At 40.8% G+C, this 23,492-nt stretch overlaps 1 protein-coding gene across 1 annotated transcript; it reads right to left on the bottom strand.

The window, feature by feature from the left end:
* Positions 1–699: 699 nt before the first annotated feature.
* Positions 700–23,492, bottom strand: slc7a8a (solute carrier family 7 member 8a). The gene is made up of 11 exons (XM_030753281.1): positions 23,360–23,492; positions 17,634–17,838; positions 14,560–14,711; positions 9,097–9,222; positions 8,170–8,323; positions 7,648–7,771; positions 6,965–7,068; positions 6,377–6,473; positions 6,088–6,237; positions 5,670–5,847; positions 700–2,609 (listed from the first exon to the last, which is right to left on the bottom strand). Exons 1-11 carry the CDS (start codon positions 23,490–23,492, stop codon positions 2,449–2,451), a joined length of 1,584 nt encoding a protein of 527 aa, XP_030609141.1. The 3' UTR covers positions 700–2,448.

The raw sequence follows: 23,492 nt of genomic DNA, 5'->3' as shown, positions 1-23,492 counted from the left end.
TATTATAAACATATAAACATCTACCACCCCTATTTTATCTTTGATTAGTTACTAGTTGATTCAAATAAAGAATTTCAGCTGAAAAAAGGAGACGTGAACTCTTCCTCACATATGTCTTTTAATTCTTCTCACACCGTCATCGCCAACATTTACATTTTCGACACAAAAATAGGTTTGAGAGACGAGTCTCAACATGGTAGGTAAGATGCAGCTTAGAGACACCAAATGATTTAAAAGTAGCATTCTGATCACAGCATATATTGTTATAATGTATTGCTAGGACAGGATTTTCATGTCACTTTGGCTGTTTGGAACAAAAAATCAAAAGTAGTTGATTTACCACCACACTGAAGGCCCGTCTTGGTCTAAACATAAGCAGGAAGTGGAGGTTGCAGCTTATCAGGGGAGGAAAATCTGCAGTGCTTTCTTTAGCTGTAAGGAGTGCAGATCAAACTTCAAACTGTATGTTGCAGCTGGCACAGTTTACATTGTGTCACATAAAGTTGCAGCATTTTGTTTCTGAGGCGGAAACATTTTCAGACCTCACTTATACACAGTGTGAAATCCACAAAACGTTTTCGAAAACCTGATGGAAAGGTCATTACTGAAGGTGCTCAGCTCACATTAATAACATTATTTGATATAATCAAACAGTACATTTTTTATATATATATTTATAAATGAGGACTTAATTACAAATTCAAACGGTCAGTGGTTATTTTTATTTACTGAGAAACAATGTACAGAATGTCATGACACTGGTGTAAATGCACAATAACGGCACAGGCACAAAACACATCATTGTACTTGTTAAGACATCCAAGAAACTCGGTTCTCCTTACAGTTTAAGATAAATCTATACAATACTGATCAATCGTTCTTATTATCGAACACTTATCGTCCTCTAGTGTGATTGAACCTCCTGAGGAATAAATATCTAAAGCACCTGTACAGACATTCACCGCTAACAAACCGGTTTTCAAACAAGCAATCAGCCAGATCTGTTGGTTTTAGGAAGTGTACTGTATGAAAGGAGAAGGCAGTGGGGGTGCCCTGAGACACTAACAACAATCTAGAAAGGCTGCGGATACAGGAGTGTGCGTTTATGTGTGCGGGAGTGTTGCTACTAGAGTGTACAGCAAAAGTATAGACGCAAAACCAGACAGCATGTGATGAGTTCAATCAGGGGTGCATGTTCAGATTTTGCTGGTGTCTGTTGTAATATTGCACTAAAATGTCTTCTAGTTAATTATATGAATCAAAAATATCTTTGTTTTAAAATGTAAAGCTGTTCTGTTTATGCTTTACATAAAGCATAAAATTAATGATTTAACCAAAGCTTAAATGTAAAGCTACAAAAATATTTCCATCATAAGACATGAAAGATTACTTCAAAAACACTCAACACAGGCATTCAAATGTGCACGTCAACCAAGCGAATGTGGAGAAAACCAGCACGGCTCACCTACTCAGTCTTTCTAACCCGTGCTGCGCTGAGTTTTTAACCGTTGATTTGTGTAGTGTCGTTTTTTTGTTTGTTTGTTGTGTTTTGATAAAATAAAAAAAAATAAAAAATCCCCCACATCCATCAAAATGCAGCTGGAGTGGCGCACAAGCACAGAGCATATTCTAATTAAGGCAATTAACAAAAAGTGTGCACCACCAATACAATACAAGAGTCCCACATTCACACTTCAAAGAGTACAAAATGAGCTGACAGGAATACGTTGTTAGAAAAAACAAAAATTAACATATTAATACTAAAAAGAAAAATTAAGCAATTATCACAATTACAAAAAAAAAAAAAATGAAATGTTTGAGAATTAATGTTAAAAACAAAAACACAGTATTAGTATACATCACAACATGAAATGACTTGATCTGAATCTGATTTTCACAATCAAAACGCAGCTTTGGTGTGCCGAATGTATGACAGAGCAAAATTAAGAACGTGGCTAAAAAAAAAAGAAAAAGCAAAAAAAAGTATTGAGAAGCCATCACAGTACAGTCTTATGACATTCATGAAAAAATATATTTTAAAAAAGAAAATGCCGCTCTTACAGCGCGAGTATCCAGAACGTGAATGGAAAGGGACAGGGAGGATCGAGAGCAGCAGGGTGTGATGGTAAATGGAAGGTGCTAACCGTTGTTTATTGCACTTTTGATGGACCCCAGACAGGAAAGTTAGAGGTCAAACTACTTCATTTGGTATGAAATAAAAAACCAAAGACAAAGGTGTGGGGGCACGTGTAAAGATCAGTCAACCCACTACCTACTGTGGTGTGTCTGTGTATATGTGTGTCTGTGTATGTGTGAGTGTGTGTGTGTGTGTGTGTGTGTGTGTGTGTGTGTGTGTGTGTGTGCGTGTGTATGCCTACACCCACATCCATGTGCGTGTCTGCATACGTTTGCTTATTCGGGGAGGAGGTGAGATTAAGAGGTGCAGCTTCAGCAGTCTGCTGACTTGTGGTTGTCTCTGTCCTCCTTTGACAGAGGAGACCTGGCCTCCTTCATTTCCTCTCCTTCTTCGCCGCTGCCGCTGCTGCTGCTGTCACCTTCATCCGGGTAAACAACCACACAGAACCTCTGGCCAAAGTATGTCATTTTATCTGGGAGAAGAGGATAGTAAAACGAGTTAGGACAAATTCATGTGCAGGCTGTCTAATCACACGATGTAGTTAATGTATAGTATAAAGAAAGACAACAGTTTGTGCTTGTATTTATACCATTAATGCAGTCCTGTGAAAAACTAAGTACACCCTTACTGTTTCCATAGGATTTAAAGGGGTGACTAACAACCAGGTGCTGCTAATCATATGCTCTTAATTGATCATCATCAGTGTGACTGCATTTTGAAAAGTTTTGGCTGTCTGCTGGTCTGGAGCATTCAGGTGTGTGTTAACAGAACGACAGTCTGAGAGCTTCATCTCAGACTGGCCTCAGGTAGCACGTTAGGTGTTAAACCTCAGGACAGCATAATTAGAAAAAGACTGAACAAGTGTGGTTTGTTTGGAAGGGCTTCCAGGAGAAAGTCTCATCTCTCTAAGAAGAACACGGCACCACAGTTTAGGTTTGCAAAGCCCCATCTGAACAAACCCCAAGACTTCTGGAACAGTGTCCTTCGGACAGAAGAGACCAAGATGGAGATGTTTGGTCTTAATCCCCAGCATCACATTTGGAGAAAACCAAACACAGCAAATCAGCACAAACACCTCATACAAACTGTCAGCACAGTGGTGGAGGTGTGATGATTTGTTCTGCAGCCTCACGACCTGTGACCTTGTAGTCACTGAGTTGACCATGAACTCCTCTTGTAACGAAGAGTGGATAAAACACACAGAAAACAATTACTTCATGTTATTGCTGCTAAAGGTGGTTCTACAAGCTACTGAATCATGGGGTGTACTCAGTCTTTCACAGGACTTTGTTTTTTTTTACATGACTGTATATTGTCATAGCTGGTTATACAAATGTTTCATAATTTTAAAGCATTTTGTGTTTAAATGAGGTACAGTGTAAAAGAAGACTTGAAATTTTAGGGAAATACACTACTTGATAATATTTAAATGGAAAGATCAACACCATGATTTTGTGCCTAAAAACAGTTGTACAATATATGGTACCAGACACACTCAACCATTCATATGAATGGGTGAGTGTGTCCAAACATTTGACTAGTACTGTAACGCTTCCAAAACAATTGTTAAATGTGTGTTTAAAGAAGTGTAATATTTAATGACCTTTATAGGCTGAGAAAGATATAGATTGTCATTCTTGGAAAGAGTCGGGGTTGCTGTTTTCATCTGCTTCCAGTCCAAGATGAGAGCTTAAAGCCAATGTGGAAAACTGCTAGACACTGCAGTTCCTCTAGTGGCCACTTGAGGCTGACTCTAAAAGCAAGTGTAGCAGAATGGATTCTAATTGGTTGGCTGCTATGACTGGGCAGTCATGGTATAAAAGGGCCGCGTGTAACACCATATTGTGATCTTGCTCTCGGTGATGCACACGCTTCCGGGTTCTCATTCATGTTTCTCCTGGCTGTAGCAGAGTACGCTGGTGGTAACCTTGTAGCCCTCCCTCCATAAGCTTCGGGTATGGTATGACTCCTTTTTATTGTAATGCGATTTTATTCCTGTAGCTTATTTGCCTTTTAATTTGTAGGTAGTAGCTGGGGAAGACCCATACCGGCCGATTTGGTCCCTGCAGGCATTGATTGACTGGTATGTAATTGCGCGGGTTTCTGTTTATATTCAATATCTTCGCCAGTCATCATTTTTAATATTTATTGTGTTATAGGGTGTTTGGGCCTGGGTCGGCGGCGTGTTGCTTTCCACGACGCCGCCATCGCTTCCCCGGGATAAAACTACAGTGTGCTGCTTTTTTGCCTTTCCCCCTTTTTTTTTTTTTTTATACAAGTGTTTTATGCCCGCTGCCTTGCTTTATTATTTGTGCGATCACTTCGACGTTGTACCGGTAGGAAGACAGCGCAGGGGAGAGTTTTAGCACTATTGTTATGCGCAGGCGTGCTTCTATTTTGTTTTATTGCATTCCTGCCGATTTGTAAGGTCAGCGGGTTGTGGGGATTTTATTTGAGAGCCGGGGTTTTTTTTTTATTAATGTGCGTGTGTGGTGAGTCATTTCACCCACACTGTTTTATTATTTGAAGACCTGTCTTTATTTCGTTGATTTTTTTTTTTTTTTTTTTTTTTTTTTTTTTTTTTTTTAAATTAAAGTTTATTAAATTGTAATTTGTTTTCTTTTATTTAGGAGCTGACGGCTGCCGTGATCATAGCTGGGTGCCCCCTAGTGGCGGGATCTATTTTTGTGTGCCGTGACTGACTGTCTAAGACTTCGTGTGGCACTTATGTTTTGCGTGTGCTGGTGACGGGTATTAAGTATTCACATGTACGGTGGTGATATTCAGCCCTTCCTCAAGCACCTTTTTTTTTTTTTTTTTTTTTTTTTTTTAAATTTATTTATTTATTTATTTTTTTATAACAAACTATTTTGTTTTATATCTTACAACGTCTCTGTCGTAAGTGAAACAAACCTGAGTGTCCTTCTTGTGCTGGTGAATTGGTATCTGTTGAAGGAATATTTCCCTGGGTGGCGTCAGTTTCTTTTTGTGTTATGCAAATTACTCCCATTTTAAATAAGCAGATTTGCTGTTAGTGTCCTTTGAATATTTTGAAACACAGATAGATCCACCCTACCATCGCCACACACGTCAGTCCCCATAGACTCCCATGTTAAAATACACAGCCTTAGAAGTAGACAAAAAATGCTTACAGCATCACAGGAAAAAAAAAGTTTTGGTCTTTATAGTCAATATCCTCCTTCATATCTTCACAGGAGCAAATGTATCCCATTCAAATTGTATTAAGACTCATTAGGAACGTGACCTCTTCAACTGAGAGGTAGATGGCGATGGTGGTGGCTGTCTTGCTAGTGCCTTCCTTACTCAGCACTCTTTATTCTGTGTCTAGCTAGGGTTAGCTGATAACCTAGTGCTCGAGCCTCTGGTCAAAGTGACCAGTTCTTGCTTCCAAAAAGCAACCAAAATGCTACGAGTGGCAGATAGGAAACAATGATCCCAGTAGGGTTACTAATAAGCAACAATGAATTTGTAGTTCTAAAACGCTGAATAATTTAATTTAAAGGGAACTTACTAACAACAGCATCAAAGCAGTGTGGCTTGTTGTCCCAGTAGACTCCCAGGAAATAGACGGGGACACCGGTGAGCATGATGGCGAGGCCGATGCCGCACACCACAGGCTCAGAGTAGAGGGAGAAGATGAGGAGGAAGGCCCAGAAGATGAGGTAAATGACTGGCCATATGAGGCTGATCTAAGAGGAGACAGAGAAAAAAGACTTTTATTTTGTAGAAAGGATAATTTATCCTCCTTTTTTTTTTTTTTTTAAAAAAGCCTGTCTTGTGCATCAGAATCATGATGTGAATGCACTGCTGTGCTTTTCCAAGATGAGCTCTCTAAACTCTCTATAGGCTCCTCTTGTTAGGCCTCTTGTTAATATATTTTGCACTTTGCATTAAGTAAAAATCTAAAACAAAGCATCACACAAACACACCTTGATTGGCCGGTGCATGTCGGGCTGTTTAATACGCAGAACAATCTGCCCGGCGACAGTAACTCCGTAGAAGAGGTAGTTGATGAAGCCCACGTAGTTGATGAGCGTGTACATGTCGCTGGTGCACAGCATAAGCAGGGTGGACAGGCACTGAGGAATGAGAAAGGGGCCGTCAGACAGGAAATGGGATGTTTTGTTGTTTTTAACCTAGTATAGTCAATGAAGGTAGCAGAACTCTGTCTGATAGAGATAATATGGAGGAGTGCAGTGGGGGGAGAGTGGTACTCACAGTGAAGAGCAGGGCAGGGATGGGAGTGCAGCGTGTTACGTGAATCATGGCCAGCAGACGCGGGAGGTGGCCCTCTCTGGCTCCAGCAAAGAACAGTCTGCAAAGGGAGAAGGACAAAGACGCAACAAACAAACTATTCAGTTAACACAGAAAGAGAGAAGAAGTCTTGGCTGCATCCACACATTATGATGAAACCAAGACTGAAGGGATTCTGGAGGTTCAGTATTAAGGATGAATTTAGAGGAAATAAAACCAGCATAAATCATTTTAGACACAGCTCTGCAAAAACGCTGCCTGCTCCAAGCCAGGATTTTTCATCAGGTACAGATTTAACATTTAAAAGAAGCAGCCTAGTTAACTGTGACATTTCCATTATTTTTTATTTTGCTTATGAAGAACACTCTTTCAATTTGAGAAAGAGGCAATCCATGCAAAATGGATGATGTTTGAGTGGGATATCATCATGACTGTTCATGGGAAAGTTCAGCCTTGATGCCAAATATTGACTTGGTACATTATAAATCTTCTCTATCATGTAAGTTGCTTCATATGTGGAGTCACATTAGTGTCCAGTCTAGTCCAACTAACCTTGACGACGTGAAGAGGGAACCGTTGACTCCCCCAAAGGTGGAGAGAGCCACAGAGATGGGCATGATCCACGCCATGACTCCAAGCAGCTTCTCACCAAATGTCTGGGATGGAGGGATGGGAGGTTAGAGGTCGGATGAAGAGGACGAGGGTAAACCAGACCCAAGGGTGCATGGTATGTGTTTGAATTGATGTACAAAAAGTTGATGTATACCCAAAAGCCCTGTTTCAGCTTAACATGTACTCAGAGGGATTACCTTCAGGATTTGTCACATTAAGGTGCAATTTAACCCTTTAACCACAGCATCCACTTATTTTTAGTTACTACCCAGTCTGGTTTTTAGCATGTAGCTGAATTAGAAAACAGTTTCAAGGCCCCCTCCATGTACAAAGCCATTCGCTCTTTGCACATGGCTTTGTAGCAGATGGATATTAGCTGTAGTGAATGGGTAGCCCTTGCAACTTCAGGGCTCTAGTAACTTATCACCCAAAAAATAATATCAATCAGGGGCATCCATTAGTCTGGTTGGCAGCTCTATCAATAGCTGAAGCCCCTCCTAGGGGGCTCATACCACTATTACTGACCTGTGCATTGGCCAACAGAGGCCATTAGAGGGCGGCAGTCATTTAAAATATCAAGGTGTGCATCCGACTCAAGTCACAGGACCATTACAACTACTCACCACAGCAACAGCATTTGAGGCGAGCAGCTCCTGAGGACTCATGGCTGTGACATAGGCGATGTTGGCAAAGACGTAAACGAAGGTCACGAGAGGAATGGAGATAAAGATGGCACGAGGAAGGTTCCTGGAGACAATACAGCACAATGTTTAGTTTAAGAACTGGGAGAAAAGCAAAAGATTTAATAAAGGAAGTTAAAGTATATTTTCCATGTGGGGTATTAATGGATAAGAAGGATTACTAAAGAACAAGAACATGACATTTCTACATCTGTGACCAGACACTGGGAATAACACAGAATGTTTCCATTGTTAAGTTACATAAATTTCAGGGAGCTTTAGGAAGGATTAAGCGTAAGCTTTGTCGGTATGTGACTGCTAATCACTAAAATAGTTAGAAGCAGCTTGTAAATCAAATATATTCTTGTTGCAATGAGCCATTTCTTATTGTGGGAATGTGGTTTTCTACACACAGCAACTTAATATTTATTTGTACTATGTAAGAGGCAGAGTAAAGCATCTTACACATAAGGATCCACCAGCTCCTCTGTGACATAGTTGAGGAAGTTCCACCCGCCGTAGGCGAAGGAGCCTTGTAGGAAAGCTAAGGCTATTAAACCCACATCATAGTCCTGGAAGGGCTCAAAGGCATTGGCAGGCTCCAACCAGTAGTACTCTCCTGCAGGTAGAGGAAAAAAAATTTAGTTTGGTACAAAAGTAATGGAGTATTTTCAATGAAAACACAACATTTTCCAATTTTTAGAAATAGTAAAACCCAAAAATTATCTTTCTTTTTCGGTTCTCTGTGTTCATGCCTTAAATTTGCATTACTCCCCCCGGTTAAACGGGTCTGTTCCTGATCATTTATCTCTGGTTTGATAACTTGTTTTGCTGTGGGGGTAAACAGCCTTGTTTCTTCTGAGGTTTGGGTTTGCTGTAGGAAGCCCAGCTGAAAATAATAAACTAATAAAATCAGCATGTGTGAAACACATTGTAAAAGACATTTTGCTAAATCCGTGTAAAGTGACTTCGCAGAATTGTTTTTCCTCATTCATCTTGTTTGTCATTCCTAGCAGTCTCTCAAATACACACTGTTCCTCAGATACAACCTAAATTCCTCCCATCAAATCAGACTTTGAACTCTTCATTATCTTCAAACAGTTGCACAGAGATTCACATTTTGCTGCTTCTCTGTGGCCGCTATAATAACTGTCCCTCATCTGTGTTTGTTCTGGAAACCCTCACAAGCCTGCTGATATTAGCAAAAGGGCCCCAGCAACTCGCTGACCCCTGATGTGAAGCCGTCGCTGTCCTGACACACAGAGGATGTCCCCACTGACCGTAATTCTGTGCGTGTCTGTGTGAGACATTTGGCTTTCCACATATAGCGAAACCATTGCAAGGAGCGAACATATGAATTCCGGTAAGCACAGATGGCAGCAGCAAGCTTACCCTTGCAGATCTGCACGATGCCCATGATGATGATGAGCGCCAGCGCCAGCAGCTTGCCGGCAGTGAACATGTCCTGCACTCTGGTGGCCCACCTCACGCTGGAGCAATTCACCCATGTCAGCAGCACTAAGAAAAAGAGACACGTAGTTACAAATTGAGCAATGCATTAATGGAGACTGCAGCTGATCTCAGTGCCAGCAGCTGCTGCCATCGTGTGGATCCAACTAAAAAAAGTGTGCAATTTAGGCTGCTCTAGCCTGCCTATATTTGCTATATATACTGTATATGCAAGCTGCTTTGCAACCCAGCTCCTTTTCAAGCTGTTTCTGACCTGATCAATAATATATACAGCGTCATTAATTGATGCTGTGTTCTGGGGTCTGGGGTCCGCTGCCCTCTCTGCCTTAAGCTTTCCAAGTATCAAAGTACTGAGATGTCCCAGAACAGAGCCATGCCACCAAATAAACATGACCACAGATGGAAGAAATAATCTTCTTTTGGTCCTGACTGGACTTGTTTTACTTCAGTTACTTCACTTTTTCTAATTCAATCCTTCAAACATGTTAAATAAATTTACTCCAGACAGATTTACCTGCTGTTATTATCAGAAATATGTGAAATTTCCACTGAGTCAGATTGTGTAAAAATATTCTGCAGAGCATGTTTGCACCGACTTATCAGAAAAGTCAAACATTTATGAGATGAAGTAATACTAACTGAATAAAACTTATTGATCAGTAACACTGAAGGTTGCAGCGGTTTATGTGATGATTGTTTTATTATTCACTCAAAGCATTGTTTGTAGCCATCATAATCAGGAGATATAAACCCGTTTATTGTCACTGATGAACCCAATAGCTTTGAAGTTTTCTCTGATCCCAGGTCAGTGAATGGAGAGAGATTAAAGCTGCACATGTGAACGAACATTTTCAACATCTGGGACAGCTGCGACCTTTGACTTTGTTCCATTAACCTGTTATCACCTCGTGCCTCACCTGCAATCGTTTGCTGCAACATAAGTGACAATTTATGAAAAATGTGATGCAGTAATGTTCTTTAGTATGCTTGCATTGCTATAAAGTGTAATATTAGATACATTTGTTACATTTTTAAAAGTTTGTAGATTTGCTTGTTGTCGTCTTTACTAGGCAGCGTCATATCAGGGTTGACGTGATGAAGCCAGATGAACACAGCCTTGAGAAATTACACAATATATTAAATGTGTATCGGTAATGTTTTGGTGGTGATGATGGATGTTGTTTTTAATTAGTGTCTGGTCCTTTGAGTGCTCTTTAATCCCGCTCATCTGCCATTTAGCAGAAATGGGGAAAAAAAAAAGCCCTAAAAAAGCATTTAGAAATGCTTTTCACAAAGCCAACGCATACAACAGATAATGGATTTGATCTTTACTGCTGAGTACAACAGGCCAGTGGGTTCAGGCCAATAGGGTGCCATTAAATAATAAGCTTGTTTGACTTTGTGGGATTAAGTTCATCACATTAAATAACTCTGAACAGAGCTGCCACTCCGGGGAACAAAGCCAGATGCACACGAACAGACATGCATGACATTAACATACCGCAGGTGCGTGCCGGATGCAAACTAAGAGGGGCGCATGGTGGGGTTTGCAGATTGGACATAGTTGTGGTGGAGTTATGTGTGTGCGAGTGGGTGCTGTAAAGGGGTATTTTTCCCTCTAACCAAAATGAATGCTATACCCTCCACACAAAAACAGGAAACAACAGCAATGCAGATTGGCTGAAGACTTTTTTTTAAAAATAATGTTTATATAAAAAGTCTCCCAATAAACTAAAGTGCAACTGATTGATTCTTATATAACCCTCATTAAATGCATGTTAAACCACTTAACCCACCTGCTGGTAAACAGAACTGTTCTGGAAACCAGATGATACTTCCCCACTGCTTGGCATTTCAGTAACAACATAGAGTAAATGTTCCCTCATACTCTGCTGTGTTGAACAAATGCCCGATGACACTATGGAGCCTTAAGGCTGCTGAGCCATCTATAAGCAGAGCATAAAAAATGAGGGCATTATGTGCTGTATATGCATGTATGGATATAGGAAAACTAGCTGAGTTAACCGTAAGCCTATAGAAGAATATCAGAGAGTTATCCCCCTGCACTGTGCCATCTGTGGGGTGAGCCAGCCTCTGCGGCAAATCCCCCTGCATGTGTTTGAAACGGTACACCGTTATAAGAAAAAAAAACGTCTGCCATGCAGCATGACTGGCTGGTGACTGGTACCGTCTGGTTTACCTGTCACTTAATCTGGATAAATAAGTAAGCTAATATCCTGCAAACTATTACATAACATTCTGCAAAGGCCAGATTTAGAAAAAAATCGCATGTACGTCCAAACACAGACCCAGATAAAAACAACAGCACTGACCTAAATATAAAGGATCTGAGCAGAGCAGGTTACCTCTAACCAGATTTTCCCTGAACAACACGAAAACAGGAACACCACATCAACAAGGCTCAAGTTTTTTCCCTCCAAAAGCTGCTCGACAACATCTGTCCAGTCGACTCAAAGAAAGAAGAAAACTAGAGTTACGCAAAAAGACGTGTGCCAGCAGTTCCTGTTAGAACTGAAAACATTTGGCTTCAAGGCATTCATGTAAGTGGATTATAAAAAAAACAGGTTAATGTGGGTCAATGTGATTCAGAGGGAATTTATAGGCTTGTAGGGAGCACATAAGTTTGGGATAAACAACTGTGTTTTCAGTCTGCTTAGTATACCTGTCCCTATGGACATATGCATATTTTGTTGAGGAGCATGAAGCTTAGGAAGTTTTATTGCTTTTTGCCCTTTTGAGAGGTTTTTCTAGGCTTTCCTGCATTAAGCCTCAAGTATTTCCAGCTAAACAGAACTGTGCCATTCACCTTGTTTTCTTTTTTTTTGTTTTTTTACTGGCCTCCTCTTGATGACTTCAACTTACATTTGTTAAAATGTAAGCAAGCTTCCCTGCCATTTGGTGCCAAATAACTCAGAGCATAAGACTGTGTATTCTGCTAACTTAGTAACTTTTTTTTGGCTCTGCTCACAGATTGCTTCACTGAATTTAAATGTCTCAGCACATGCTGACATGCAAGCCTCTCGGAAAGTGAGATTTCTGCATCATCTAGCTCATCACGGGAACAAAATCCATATACATGATATTCAGTAATATGTTCTACTTGGCATCTGCGATTCGGAAGACAGTTCCAGTTTTTCCAGTTCGCCAGCTTTTGAGGAAGATCAGCCCTTTCTCACCCACGGCATGTTAACTGGTGCTAAAACATAGAGCAGAAACTCCCAGCTCATCACCTGTCATCGAGTTGGGTTACTGTTGTGAAGAGCAAAGTTTTAACCCAAACCTGTCTGAGCTTTTCCTAACCCAGCCAGGTTGTTGTTAATACCTAAACCTGACCATTTTTTGAACGTGAAAGTAAAAAGTGAAATACAAAAAAAAAAAAAAAAAGAAAGCGCAAAACACCAAGGTCCCTGAGTAACAGTGCTAAATAAAACCTCGCACTTAACATGGAAATGCAGGAAACATCTGAGAAAACTGCGTTATACATGTTGGCACAAGACTGACTCGAGGAAGGAAGTGGTTTACAATTTAATGCAGTCAGATATATTTTAAAGCAATTTGCATCCAAAAAAGAATGGGAAAAAAAAAAAAAATCCACAAGAAACTGCCTTTGTGCCAGAGCTGAAAACACTTTGCAGTGCTTTAAAAGAGATGACCTAAAAATTTATTGCACTCATGATTCCCCAGTAAGATGTCATTAGAGTCGCATGAGTTAGTCCACAGCTTCCAATAAAACCAATGTATACGGAACACTTGAATCACCACCAGGTAACACAGACGCATACAATGCACCCACTCTTTTCCAGACTTCACGACTGTCTCTCTCTGTGTCTGAAGGCTGCCCGCGGTATTTGTCTCATGTGTGTGAACTTTGTCAAAGCATTCAAATCAACCACTGTCATGTTGGCGCCACTACATTTCCCCATTTGTCTCCACACCTTTACTGCTCATGGCTACACTGCGCTAGCATCCCGTGTACTTCCTCTCTTACATGATCTCTAACCGAGCGTTAAAGAATAAGTGCTTCATAAAAAAGGGGGAAAACCGGGAAAGAGACGGACATAAACAGTATGAACAAAGTCACAACTAAAACGTCAGTGAATTATAAATAGCTTGGATTTGATGATGTAACTTTGGCCAACAAAGCAAAAGCTGCTGCAGTTGAAAATGCACTTTAATGGACTTTCATGCATTAAACTCTACAATATCTAAATGCTATTGGTACACTTGTCTCCTGCTGCATCTGTTCCAAGCTTCTCCCACAAGCGAAGTGCGTGCTTCATTAGGCCTTAAACTAGGAGAAACATGTCACCTAAAGCCTTGATTGCACTCTGTTATGGACATGGACAGCTGGAGTCATTCCAAGTCTGATTGAACTCTTCCACCTGAGGTGCATATGCAGTTGGTACATTTTAATGTAAAGTCTCACTTTGCAATACTGTATTATTACTACACCTGACCTGAAAGTGATTGGCTAAAGTCTCCTGTCATGGGCTACATTTTTGAAAGCCTGAAGGGATTAGTTTTTCCAGGCCAATCACAGACACCAACATATGCTTTAAAAATCTAACACTGTTTTTTTTTAAGTTAACACTGATATGCCAGCATACTGGAGTCCAGTACAATAAAATAAAAACAGTTCAACATGTTTCTCCATCTGTTGAATGGTAACCATGCCTCAGAGGTGATGAAAACAAGCCAGCACTGGTCGTTTAAAATAAGTGGGTATCGAGTAGCCTACAAGCTTGACAACGCTTTACAGCTTGAAAGCAGTGTTAGCCCCCACCCCTCATGGTGCTTACTGCACCATGCAGGCTCACTGAGGTCAGTTATCAATGAAGAAACCGTTGATTCATATCATAATACCAGACAAAATTCAAAGGTCTGAACCAAGGCAAGAACTATCTTTTAACTGTGTGTTATAAGATAGTTGTGTACATCTTTGTGTTCATATTGTTTTAGGTGAGTCTCATTTTTTAGTTTTTGCAATGCATTTTTACAGTTTTGTGCTATACAACACAAACTGTTCATGTTTTTCAGCTTTCTCTAAAATCAGCAGTTAACCTAACCCCACTGACTGCATGTTTTTGGACCGTGGGAGGAAGCCAGACTTCTCAGAGAAAACCCACACAGACACAGGGAGAACATGAAAACTCCACACAAAGGGCCCCAGCCAGAGGATGGATTCAGCGCCTTCTTGCTGTGAGGCCACCGTGCTGCCCTTGCTTTAACATTCATATCATTAAATCCTATCTGAGTTTGTAGTATAGTATATTTAAGCTGTCTGAAGTTAGTCTTCCATTAGGAAACATGGAAAACACGCCTGTGATGGTGTGTTGTGTGTATCTGTGTCTAAGTGCTACTCACAGAGACAGACGGCAGCCAGCAGACGCAGGCCATTTTCTGGTGGAAAGCAGGTGGGGAACAGAGGCTGCAGGACATAGTTGGAGAACGTCAGCGCGATCACAGCCTGGTTGGTCGGGTAAATGACCAGCACAGCGATCCACAGCCGCAGGAACCTGAGGCAAAAAGAAGGAATGGCACGGTTACAGACAGAAAAATGCAGTATTTGGCCTATATTTTTATCTATGCATGACATTAAATAAAATCCACTGTGTGGTTATAAAAGAACTTTAATTGAGTGTAACGGAGATATGAACGAAAATAACCAGATAAGTCAATAGAACAACATGTTCATAGTTTATTAATGCTTGCATCAGTCAATGATTAGTGAATCATTCATGAAGGTAAAGCTGCAGTTTCAGCCTTTCAAATGTGAAGCGTTCCTTTTTCCACATTACGTTCAGTTTTGTACTCTAACAGGAAAATAAACTATGCGACAATGTCACCTCAGGTTCTGGGAAACCATGAATGGCTTCTTTTGCTATTTTTTGCTACAACATTAAAAAAACAAATGACCCAGTTATTTAATGCAAATACTTCCTTGCCTCACTAAGAACAAAGCAGAGAGGGGAAACCTCATGCTGTTGGGGACTAGTATAGAAACATCTCAGCTTTGCACCTACTCTGATGTTCAGTTACGGGCACATTCCCCCATTATGTTCCTGCCTGCTCGCTTAAGTAGCTCGCGGCATTTTCCCCTCTATTACATGGATCTAAAAACTACAGTTATACTGCATGTTGGGTTCAACATGCTAAAAATATGATAGACTAAGGTGGATGAAACAAGATCAACTTTGGTGTTACAGTTTGAAGCACAATTAAGGACTAGTTGCAACATTGAAATGCTCATTGCTGTATAATCTGCACAATGTGATCCTTACTGGAAACTGGAAACACCAACAACAACAATAACCCATCATTTTTTGTTTGCTTGCCAGCGAACAGTTCAATATTGGCAGTTCTGCCACAGGAAACAGTTAATTTTAAAGTATAATCTTTCAAACCTGTTGAAGATTAGGCTAATTTTAATAACCTTATGAAAAGGTTAATGTACATCTGTTATTTAGCACCAGTAGTAGTAGGTAAACAAGCAAGCTTTTGTTAGCTCATGAGTTAGCATCCACTATCTCATATCAATACGGCCACTTCTGGCTCCAAAACCCCAAAAAGCTAAGATTAATGCTTCATTTAGACTTCTGCTCTGATTCTATGTCGAGCCTATGATGTAGCCTACACAAGAGGCCGACACTGTTGCCGCGGTGGATTTCTGCTTGTGCTAAATGTACACAGTAGGTACATTGTAGCCACAAATGCTTCTGAAAGTCCAATTGCAGTAACTGACATACATCTCCCTAAAAATTTAACTATGCTTTGCCGGCATTGTAGGTTCTACATAGATTCATGGCATTACGCATTTGCAGGCTGCGTCAATGCGACGTGTAGTTACATTTCTACCCAAGTGCAGGCTTGTTTACGGTGTAAGTTGCAGCAATGTTGCGGTGCAGGGTTTCAGAGGGGTTTGTGGTTAAGACGTACGTACTGCAAAGAAGTTGATGAATGAAAAATTTGATAGTCTCACGCTTCCTTTGTTACTTTAATGTAATGATAATATTGTAAACAGTTTGTTACCATTTATATTCCACTTAAACCTCAACCTGCTACATCTACAATAATTTATGTAGGGGACATTATAGGTGTTACACAACTCTCATCAGTATGATACAACAGGAAACACTGTCCATTGAAGTGTTTGACGGCACAATTTTATTCTTTCGTTCTTCAATGAGCTCGCCCTCGCACAGCTGTGGTAACATGATGTAAGTACTTCCACCATTCCAGTCATTGACTTATAACACATATACACACATGGGGACAAAGAGAGCAGCCCAACAAAAACAAACATCCCTTGAAGATGGATTTATTTATGCTATACAGAGGGCACATGGAAACAGTGAGGGCCCCAACACTTCAAACCAAGTATGCGAAGACACAAAGTACAAAGTCTCTGGAGGTAAATGTTCATTGATGTGTATTGATAGTTTGTGCACAGAGACACAAACAATCATTGCTGTTTGGTCTGCTTGAATTCCTCTCCCAGAATATCTCAATAATATCCTTGCATCCTTGTGATAGTTGAAAAAAGAACAATGGTCTGAGGTGTGTTTACAGTCTGTGCAAGGGCCTGGTGTGTGTGTGAAATCTCCATTAACAAACGATATTGTTTTCACTAGGAAATTAACTTAGCGTGGTTCCCATGCTCTTACTGTAAGCACCGTTACCTTAAAGCTAGCCATTTCTGGATGAACGGGGAGGGGGCCGCGGGCCGCAATTCAAAACGTTCTGTGAAAGATGGAAAAACTCCACTGCAGTGTGACATTTGTGACTCACAAATGTCACACTGCAGTGTGACATTTGTGAGTCACCTGGAAGTCACCTGGAATCTACTTTGGTCTGCTGGCATCTAATTTGAATCAGGTGGTTTAATACATTTTCCTCACGTCCGCAGTTGGTTAAAAGTCCCCTTTCCTACGGTGGCCTTTAGGCAAACCACAGCATTCAAACCAAAAAACACAACATTTCATAAAATTAATGTCATTATGCTTTGTTTTAATATGTTTGGTTGCTGTGTTTGCACATTGGGGCCCTTGTACCCTTCTCTGGATCAATATATGTGAGCGGCATCAGCTGGCTAATCTCCCAGGACTCCTCTAAATCCATGTCAAATTAACTTTAATCATTTGGGTGACTTTTGGTCCCCTTTCTCTTTATTATACAGTTAATTAACAGGACTTTTGTGGGTTGACTGGGGGATTTTTTTAAAAATCTGAAAGCTGAACTATAAATCATTACGCTTCCAAAGATGTGATGCCTTAAAAAGACATTTGTCATGATGAAAAACAGCTTTCATTTATTGGAAAATAGTGTCCCATTTATGTTCTTCTTGGTCTTAAAAACACAGGCACTGATTTATCCCTGAAGATGTGCATTTGCAGTGCCCACAAACCCCCCAAAACCACAAACCTGTGTGACTCACTCACCCTGCCAGCCCGCCGAAGATGTCCTTGACGTAGGAGTAGTCTCCTCCTGACTTGGGAATGGTGACGCCCAGCTCAGCGTAGCACAGCGCCCCAACGGCGGTGATGACGCCTGTGATGATCCAGACGATCAGGGCCACGCCCACTGAGCTGGCATTCTCCATCACGCCCTTTGGGCTGACGAAAATACCTGAGCCAATAATGTTACCTGATGGAGGGTGGAGGGAGGCAGAGAGAGGGGTTTCAGGATTCAGCAGTGATTTAGAACTTGCACTTATAACATTCACATACTTTTTAATTGGAAATCTGGTTCACAGGTCTGGATTTGCAGCTGGCAGGAGGTCAGAAATGCTATCCAAAAGCATCATGGGAAGTGTGTTATCTTGATTTGGGAACTTGACCCACATTAGAAAAAAGGTACGGCTATGGCTGCATCTGCTCTACCAATTTATCACTAGCTTGTGATTATTGCAGTAAAAATGGCCAACTGATCGCTGCTGTTTGATTTCAGCTAAAAGCACTGTGGGCAGACAGACTGAAGAAACAGACATAGGACATACAGGAAATAAATAATCAGGTCATGAGTGAAAAGGATACGAAAAGAGAGCACAAGCAGAGTTTCAGCAGTCATGAATCAGTCAAGCCGCTGGGCAAAGTGAGAACTTGCGATATGCTGACTTGGCACAGTTATGATGAGATGGAAGAAGACAGAGAGCAGGGTTAACGAGTACAAAGAGGGAGGAGGGCTGAAACGTGGATGCAGAGGGGGGAGAATAATGCCCTGACATATTCAATGAGCATCAGAGAGCAGTTTGTACAGGAGCTGAAAGAGACGGATGGCTGGGTCCAGGTCGAACACGAAAGGGTTCACTTCTGATAAGGCTGAGGTTGGCGGTCAGAAGCCTCTGATCAAGTTCAGCTCACTGTGGTTTGACTGCTCGATGCCGTCAGCCACCGGAAAGGCGTCGGGGTCAAAGGTTGGCGGGCTTGAATTGTGCTACGTGCAGTTTTACAGTACAAAAGTGAGAGATATGAATGATATGGTCCCTTTGGTGACATATTCAAGGGGGTTGTGTGGATCCTTCGAGGCCGCTATAACTACCAGTAAAGTATAGTACTGAAACTGCTGCAGACTCCTTTATAGATCCAGCAAAGGGATAGTGGTGCTCACTTCTTTTATTAGTTAATAAGCCCACATATTAGCTGGCTCCAACTTCTGATAGAAATTATTTTTACCATTTGAACTATTGTCATTTTAACCAATTGGACAAACTAATTATTGGCTTCTTCAGGCCATAACATAAAGACATATTAAAACTCTAAATCAAACAATATTGGAAAATCTGTCATTATTTGCAAGCTCAAACTCACAATGCTGCTCCATTTAAGCACTCATATTATATCAGCTTTCTAAGATTAATCTAATCTAAAGCAATATTAACAAAAGCGAAGGCATGTGCTCAACCAAAAACATGCTAATGTTTTCAGCCGTAACAGAATCCATATGAATTATGTACCAGTGGTGAGGACAGCTGCTGGGTTATGTAACTCCAGTTGCAGCTTAAAGGTAAAAAGAAGGCAAACAAACCCTTTCTCCCCTGATTATGTTGACAGCTTTATGACAGAAAGGGTCTCAGTGTGTCACCTTTGACATCTAGAGGGGAAAAAAAAAAGCAGCCATCTGCTGGCTCAGCATTAATTTTTCTTTGCAAACAGACTGGATGGGCGGATTCTGCAACATAAAGTTTTATACACTTTATGGAGGCATTTAAATATAAAGTTCCAGGTTGTTGTTTATTATGTCAGCGGTGAGGTTTTATACAGGTAATTAAATGTGCATGTGCACGCTGTGTGCACGTGTCATGTGCATTATTGCGCACAAGGGTGCAAGACTGCTGACTAAAGTGGAATCATCAGATTTCCTGTTCTTACATTTGCTTTTTTCCCCTTTTTTTCTTAACATCCCTTTGTCTCCAAGCAGGCCAACAGAGAGAGATTTTTTCTTTTTTTTTTTTAATGTGGAGCTGCCAAACCGTTGGGAGTTTTTTGACAATAGATCTCAAACCAGCTTAGCAGCGCATCACCTCAAAGAAGCAGTGCATAAAAAGCCTGAGCTATCAAATCTTTTAGTAAATATTGGTCCACAAAATTGTCCTCTTTTACATATTTCTGTAATTTTTCAACCATGTGATATTTTGATATCCTCTTTTTATTTGATTGTTGTTTCACAAAGGAAGAGGCTCAGTATCAGACATGCCCCTCTGAGCATATTTCTGTTCCTCTTTGAGGTTTCTAACTTTATATGGTTTCATTTTTAAGGAATTAGAAAGACACATTTTTTTCATTAGGAGAGCATGTATTCTACATGAGCCATATTAGAAATTTTAATCACTGTGTGGTGCTTTCATCAAAACAGCAGACTGATAATATCCAACTTAGGAGAAAACTAGCTCATGAAGACCTGTGGGTTTGTGTCTCCTCCTGGTCTTGAACCAGGGATCTTTAATGTATAAGGTCAATATAAAGTACCGAATGAACCACTACACCATGCAGTGACTTTGAGAAGGGTTGATCAGTAATTGCTGCTTTAATATATTGGAACCATATTTATTGTTCCATATGAATATCAGAGTGGATTACAGGTGCATGTAACTCACAATTGCTCTTCAAAAAACACTTTGAAGCTGTAGTTCAAAAGGAGCAGTTCACAAATGGACCAATATATGCTTAATATATATTTATTCACAATATTTTAGATAGACTGTATCTAAATTATGTTTATGCCCATCTTTTATGTACAGTCTATTGTATAAAGCTGCAAGTACTACACCTCAGAGAAGCAACCACTGAAATTAGCTTGTTGTTTGGGCCTCCCTGTGACAAATGGGAAGCGACAGCCAAACACCACTCACAGGATCCGCAAACTATAAATTTTAGGAAGCGTGTGAGTTTGTGCAGCGTTATGATATAACCCAGATGAGCCTTTGTAAAGCTCTGTAAGACTAGGGTTTGTATTCCCCCTCAGTGGTAAATCCCTGTTCAAACAGCTACCAAGCTGAGGCAACCTGGTGCTTGGCCCTCAGCCGGAGCCTCAGACTGTGCATGTGTGCATGCTTTTGAATATAAAAGGAAGGTGTCACTACACTGAAGCAGTGAATGAGACATAACCTATGTTGATGGTTATTATAGTAATAAGAGGAAGGAAGGAACCATATTAATGGCAGCTTTGATGTTTTTATTCTGTTTTTTTGTTGTCATCATTAATCCTGCCAGTTCAGGATTTAGGCTCTGCAATATGATTCAGTTTGAAAAGACATTAATATTTAATCAAGATGAGATTCATGCGGCAATGCCATTTCATAACCCAAAGACTGGAGTGCAGCTCAGACACAGTTAAACCAGGCAAGCTAATAATCATTATCAGGGTGGAGACAAGAATGGCCAAAAGTTCACTTATAATCCCAGTTCATGGCTTTGCACGTTCCTGGAATTACGTGCAAAATGTGTATGTGTGTGTGTGTGTGTGTGTAGGTGTGTGAGCGCTATAAATGCCTGAACTGTACAATAGGCCATAAAAACCATTTGATGTCCTTGTATGTGCTTGACCCTTTTCATGGAAACCCAGCGGGGCATGTTCAGGAACGAAAGGCTCAGTTGAGTCACCTGAGCTCACGTCTCCCTCGCACATGACACTGTGAACTGAAGTGGCACGAGAACAAGGAGTGAGTGTGGACTATGGCTGGCTATAAAAACTTCAGCCCAGTGCTGCCGCACCATTTCTTAATAACTGGTAGATGAATGGAGAGCGATAAAGTAAACAGTTAAATTATCTTACTGTTGGTGCATTAAAGGGTGGGACTGCAGAGTAAAGATGCTGTCAGCACGCACAGGGATCTCTAGCTTCAGATTTCACCCCGCCCACTTAGTATAACAGCCCCGCTTTTAACCGTTTGTGCTTAAAGGTTGCAGCTCATTTCAATGCAGACGTTACTCCTCATCTCTCCCTGTCACTTCTTTTATTTCATGCACCTTTCTGTCTTTTGCCTCTCGGGAATCTCCACGTGCACACGTACGTTCTCCCCCTTCCTCCCCTCTCTTCTCCTGTTACCGTGGAAACGCACGAGTGAATGAATGACTCATCCCCGCCCTTGTCTTCATCTTGCCAAGGTCAGCATGAGGACCACGCACTCTGGCAAGACAGCCTGTACCATATTTTATCCCCAAATTTTTATAGATCAGTTTGTCATCTGATGATGTTATCTGAAGTGAATGAGGCCTGCCAGCATGAAACAAACACGGTGGTGGGTTTCACTGATTTTACGTCTATCATAATCCATCCATGAGGACAGTGATGGTTCTAGCAGACTGTTAGTGGTCATTTGAATTGAAAGCAACAGTTTAATAGAAAAAAGAGCTGAAGCATTTAAACATTTATGGTTATTTAGTAACTATTTTTTAATTGAAAATCAATCAGTCAACATTTCCCACAATGCTAATCAATCTCACACCTGATGACATCATTAAGGTTTCTATCTCTGGCTATAGATAGCTTCTTCCAAAGCGGCACACACTGTAAGAAGTTTCAAAGGTAAACTAAAGTATAGGCAGCTACAGTTTCCAGCTTTTAACTGTTAGTTTACAGTTTACCTAACGTAATCAAAAACAACAATTTAATGCATAAGAACATTTTAATGGTAGTGTAATATACAGGTTTACTATACTTTCTTTATCACACTGTCAGCTGTTTGGTTGCCATTAGACTGTTTTATTTTAGTGTCCCTACTGTAATTTCCATAAACAGCATGTTACTGTAAAACAAATCAGTTCGTCTTCCTGTTTATCTTGACACAGTTAAAGATATCAGCTTTGTCACAATTTCCCTGCTCCTTGCAGTTTAGGGTTCTGATGTGGTATTCAACACTTTATTAAACACTCTAAACATGATCACTACAGAAGTCTTAGATGTTTAAAGCTGCATTTCCAATCCAAGCAAACACAATATGTTATTGTGCGTATATTTAACAGCTGCAGGGTGCAATTGTGACTACCCATGTGTTGCCAGCCTGCCACCCAAAGCCATTTCAGTATTTCCAAGTCACATGAGCCTACAAGCTGCACTTAATGGACCGAACATCCGAGCATCAGAGATGAGTGAGGACATCCTGATTGCTGCCCCAACTACAGATGATAGCTTTGATGATAGCTTCACTGATTAACAACTGCAGGGGCAAAGAGCAGGAGAGGAGTGTTGCAGGGCAGACTGAGACAGATCAGTTACTTACATGAGTTTAGTTTGTGGTAGCTACATGCATTCAGCTCTGGCACCAGGATGGTTATTTTAATAGTGTGTGTATTTTATCTCCAGGTAATCACTCAGAGGTGCTAAGTATGGGAAAAATAAACATGGGAAAAGCTCCTTTTTGACAACACATCTTTGCCTTTGGACTCTCACGTATTCATCATAAACTTTATGTTCCTCATTTGCTGAATCTGGAGCCCGACCCCAATCCAGCTTTTAGACCCTGCACACACTGAAACGCAGGTGGCGCACACTCTGATTTTTGCTGTGGAGATGATTCCCATCCCTGGTTTGGCCATTTTCTCTATTTCTCTCATTTTTAGACACGTTTCATACAGTCTTAGACTCAACAACAGGTCATGAGGGATCATGCACTAAGAAAAAAAAAAGTTGCCTCACGTAATTTACCAAACACGGAAGTGACACTCACCAACGATAATACCGCAGGCGCTCACCAGCCCGATTTCCTTCTTGAGCGCAACTCCCCCTCCTGTTGGCTTCTCACTGGCACCATCCTTGGAAGAGCCCGCAGTGCTGCTCCGTTGTCTTGGACCGTCCGTCAT

The sequence above is a fragment of the Archocentrus centrarchus genome, chromosome 18 (assembly GCF_007364275.1).
Source record: "Archocentrus centrarchus isolate MPI-CPG fArcCen1 chromosome 18, fArcCen1, whole genome shotgun sequence".
Taxonomy (NCBI): domain Eukaryota; kingdom Metazoa; phylum Chordata; class Actinopteri; order Cichliformes; family Cichlidae; genus Archocentrus; species Archocentrus centrarchus.
Note: the sequence above shows the minus strand (reverse complement) of the source record. Positions and strands in the feature narration are given on the sequence as shown.

Excerpts from the sequence above, each read along its gene's own strand:
- slc7a8a (XM_030753281.1), bottom strand. The coding sequence starts at position 23,492 with ATGACGGACGGTCCAAGACAACGGAGCAGCACTGCGGGCTCTTCCAAG. Across the intron at positions 7,069-7,647 it reads CCTCAAATGCTGTTGCTGTG|ACATTTGGTGAGAAGCTGCT; the intron begins GTGAGTAGTTGT and ends CCTCCATCCCAG. Across the intron at positions 2,610-5,669 it reads CTGCTTTGATGCTGTTGTTA|ATAAAATGACATACTTTGGC; the intron begins GTAAGTTCCCTT and ends CTCTTCTCCCAG.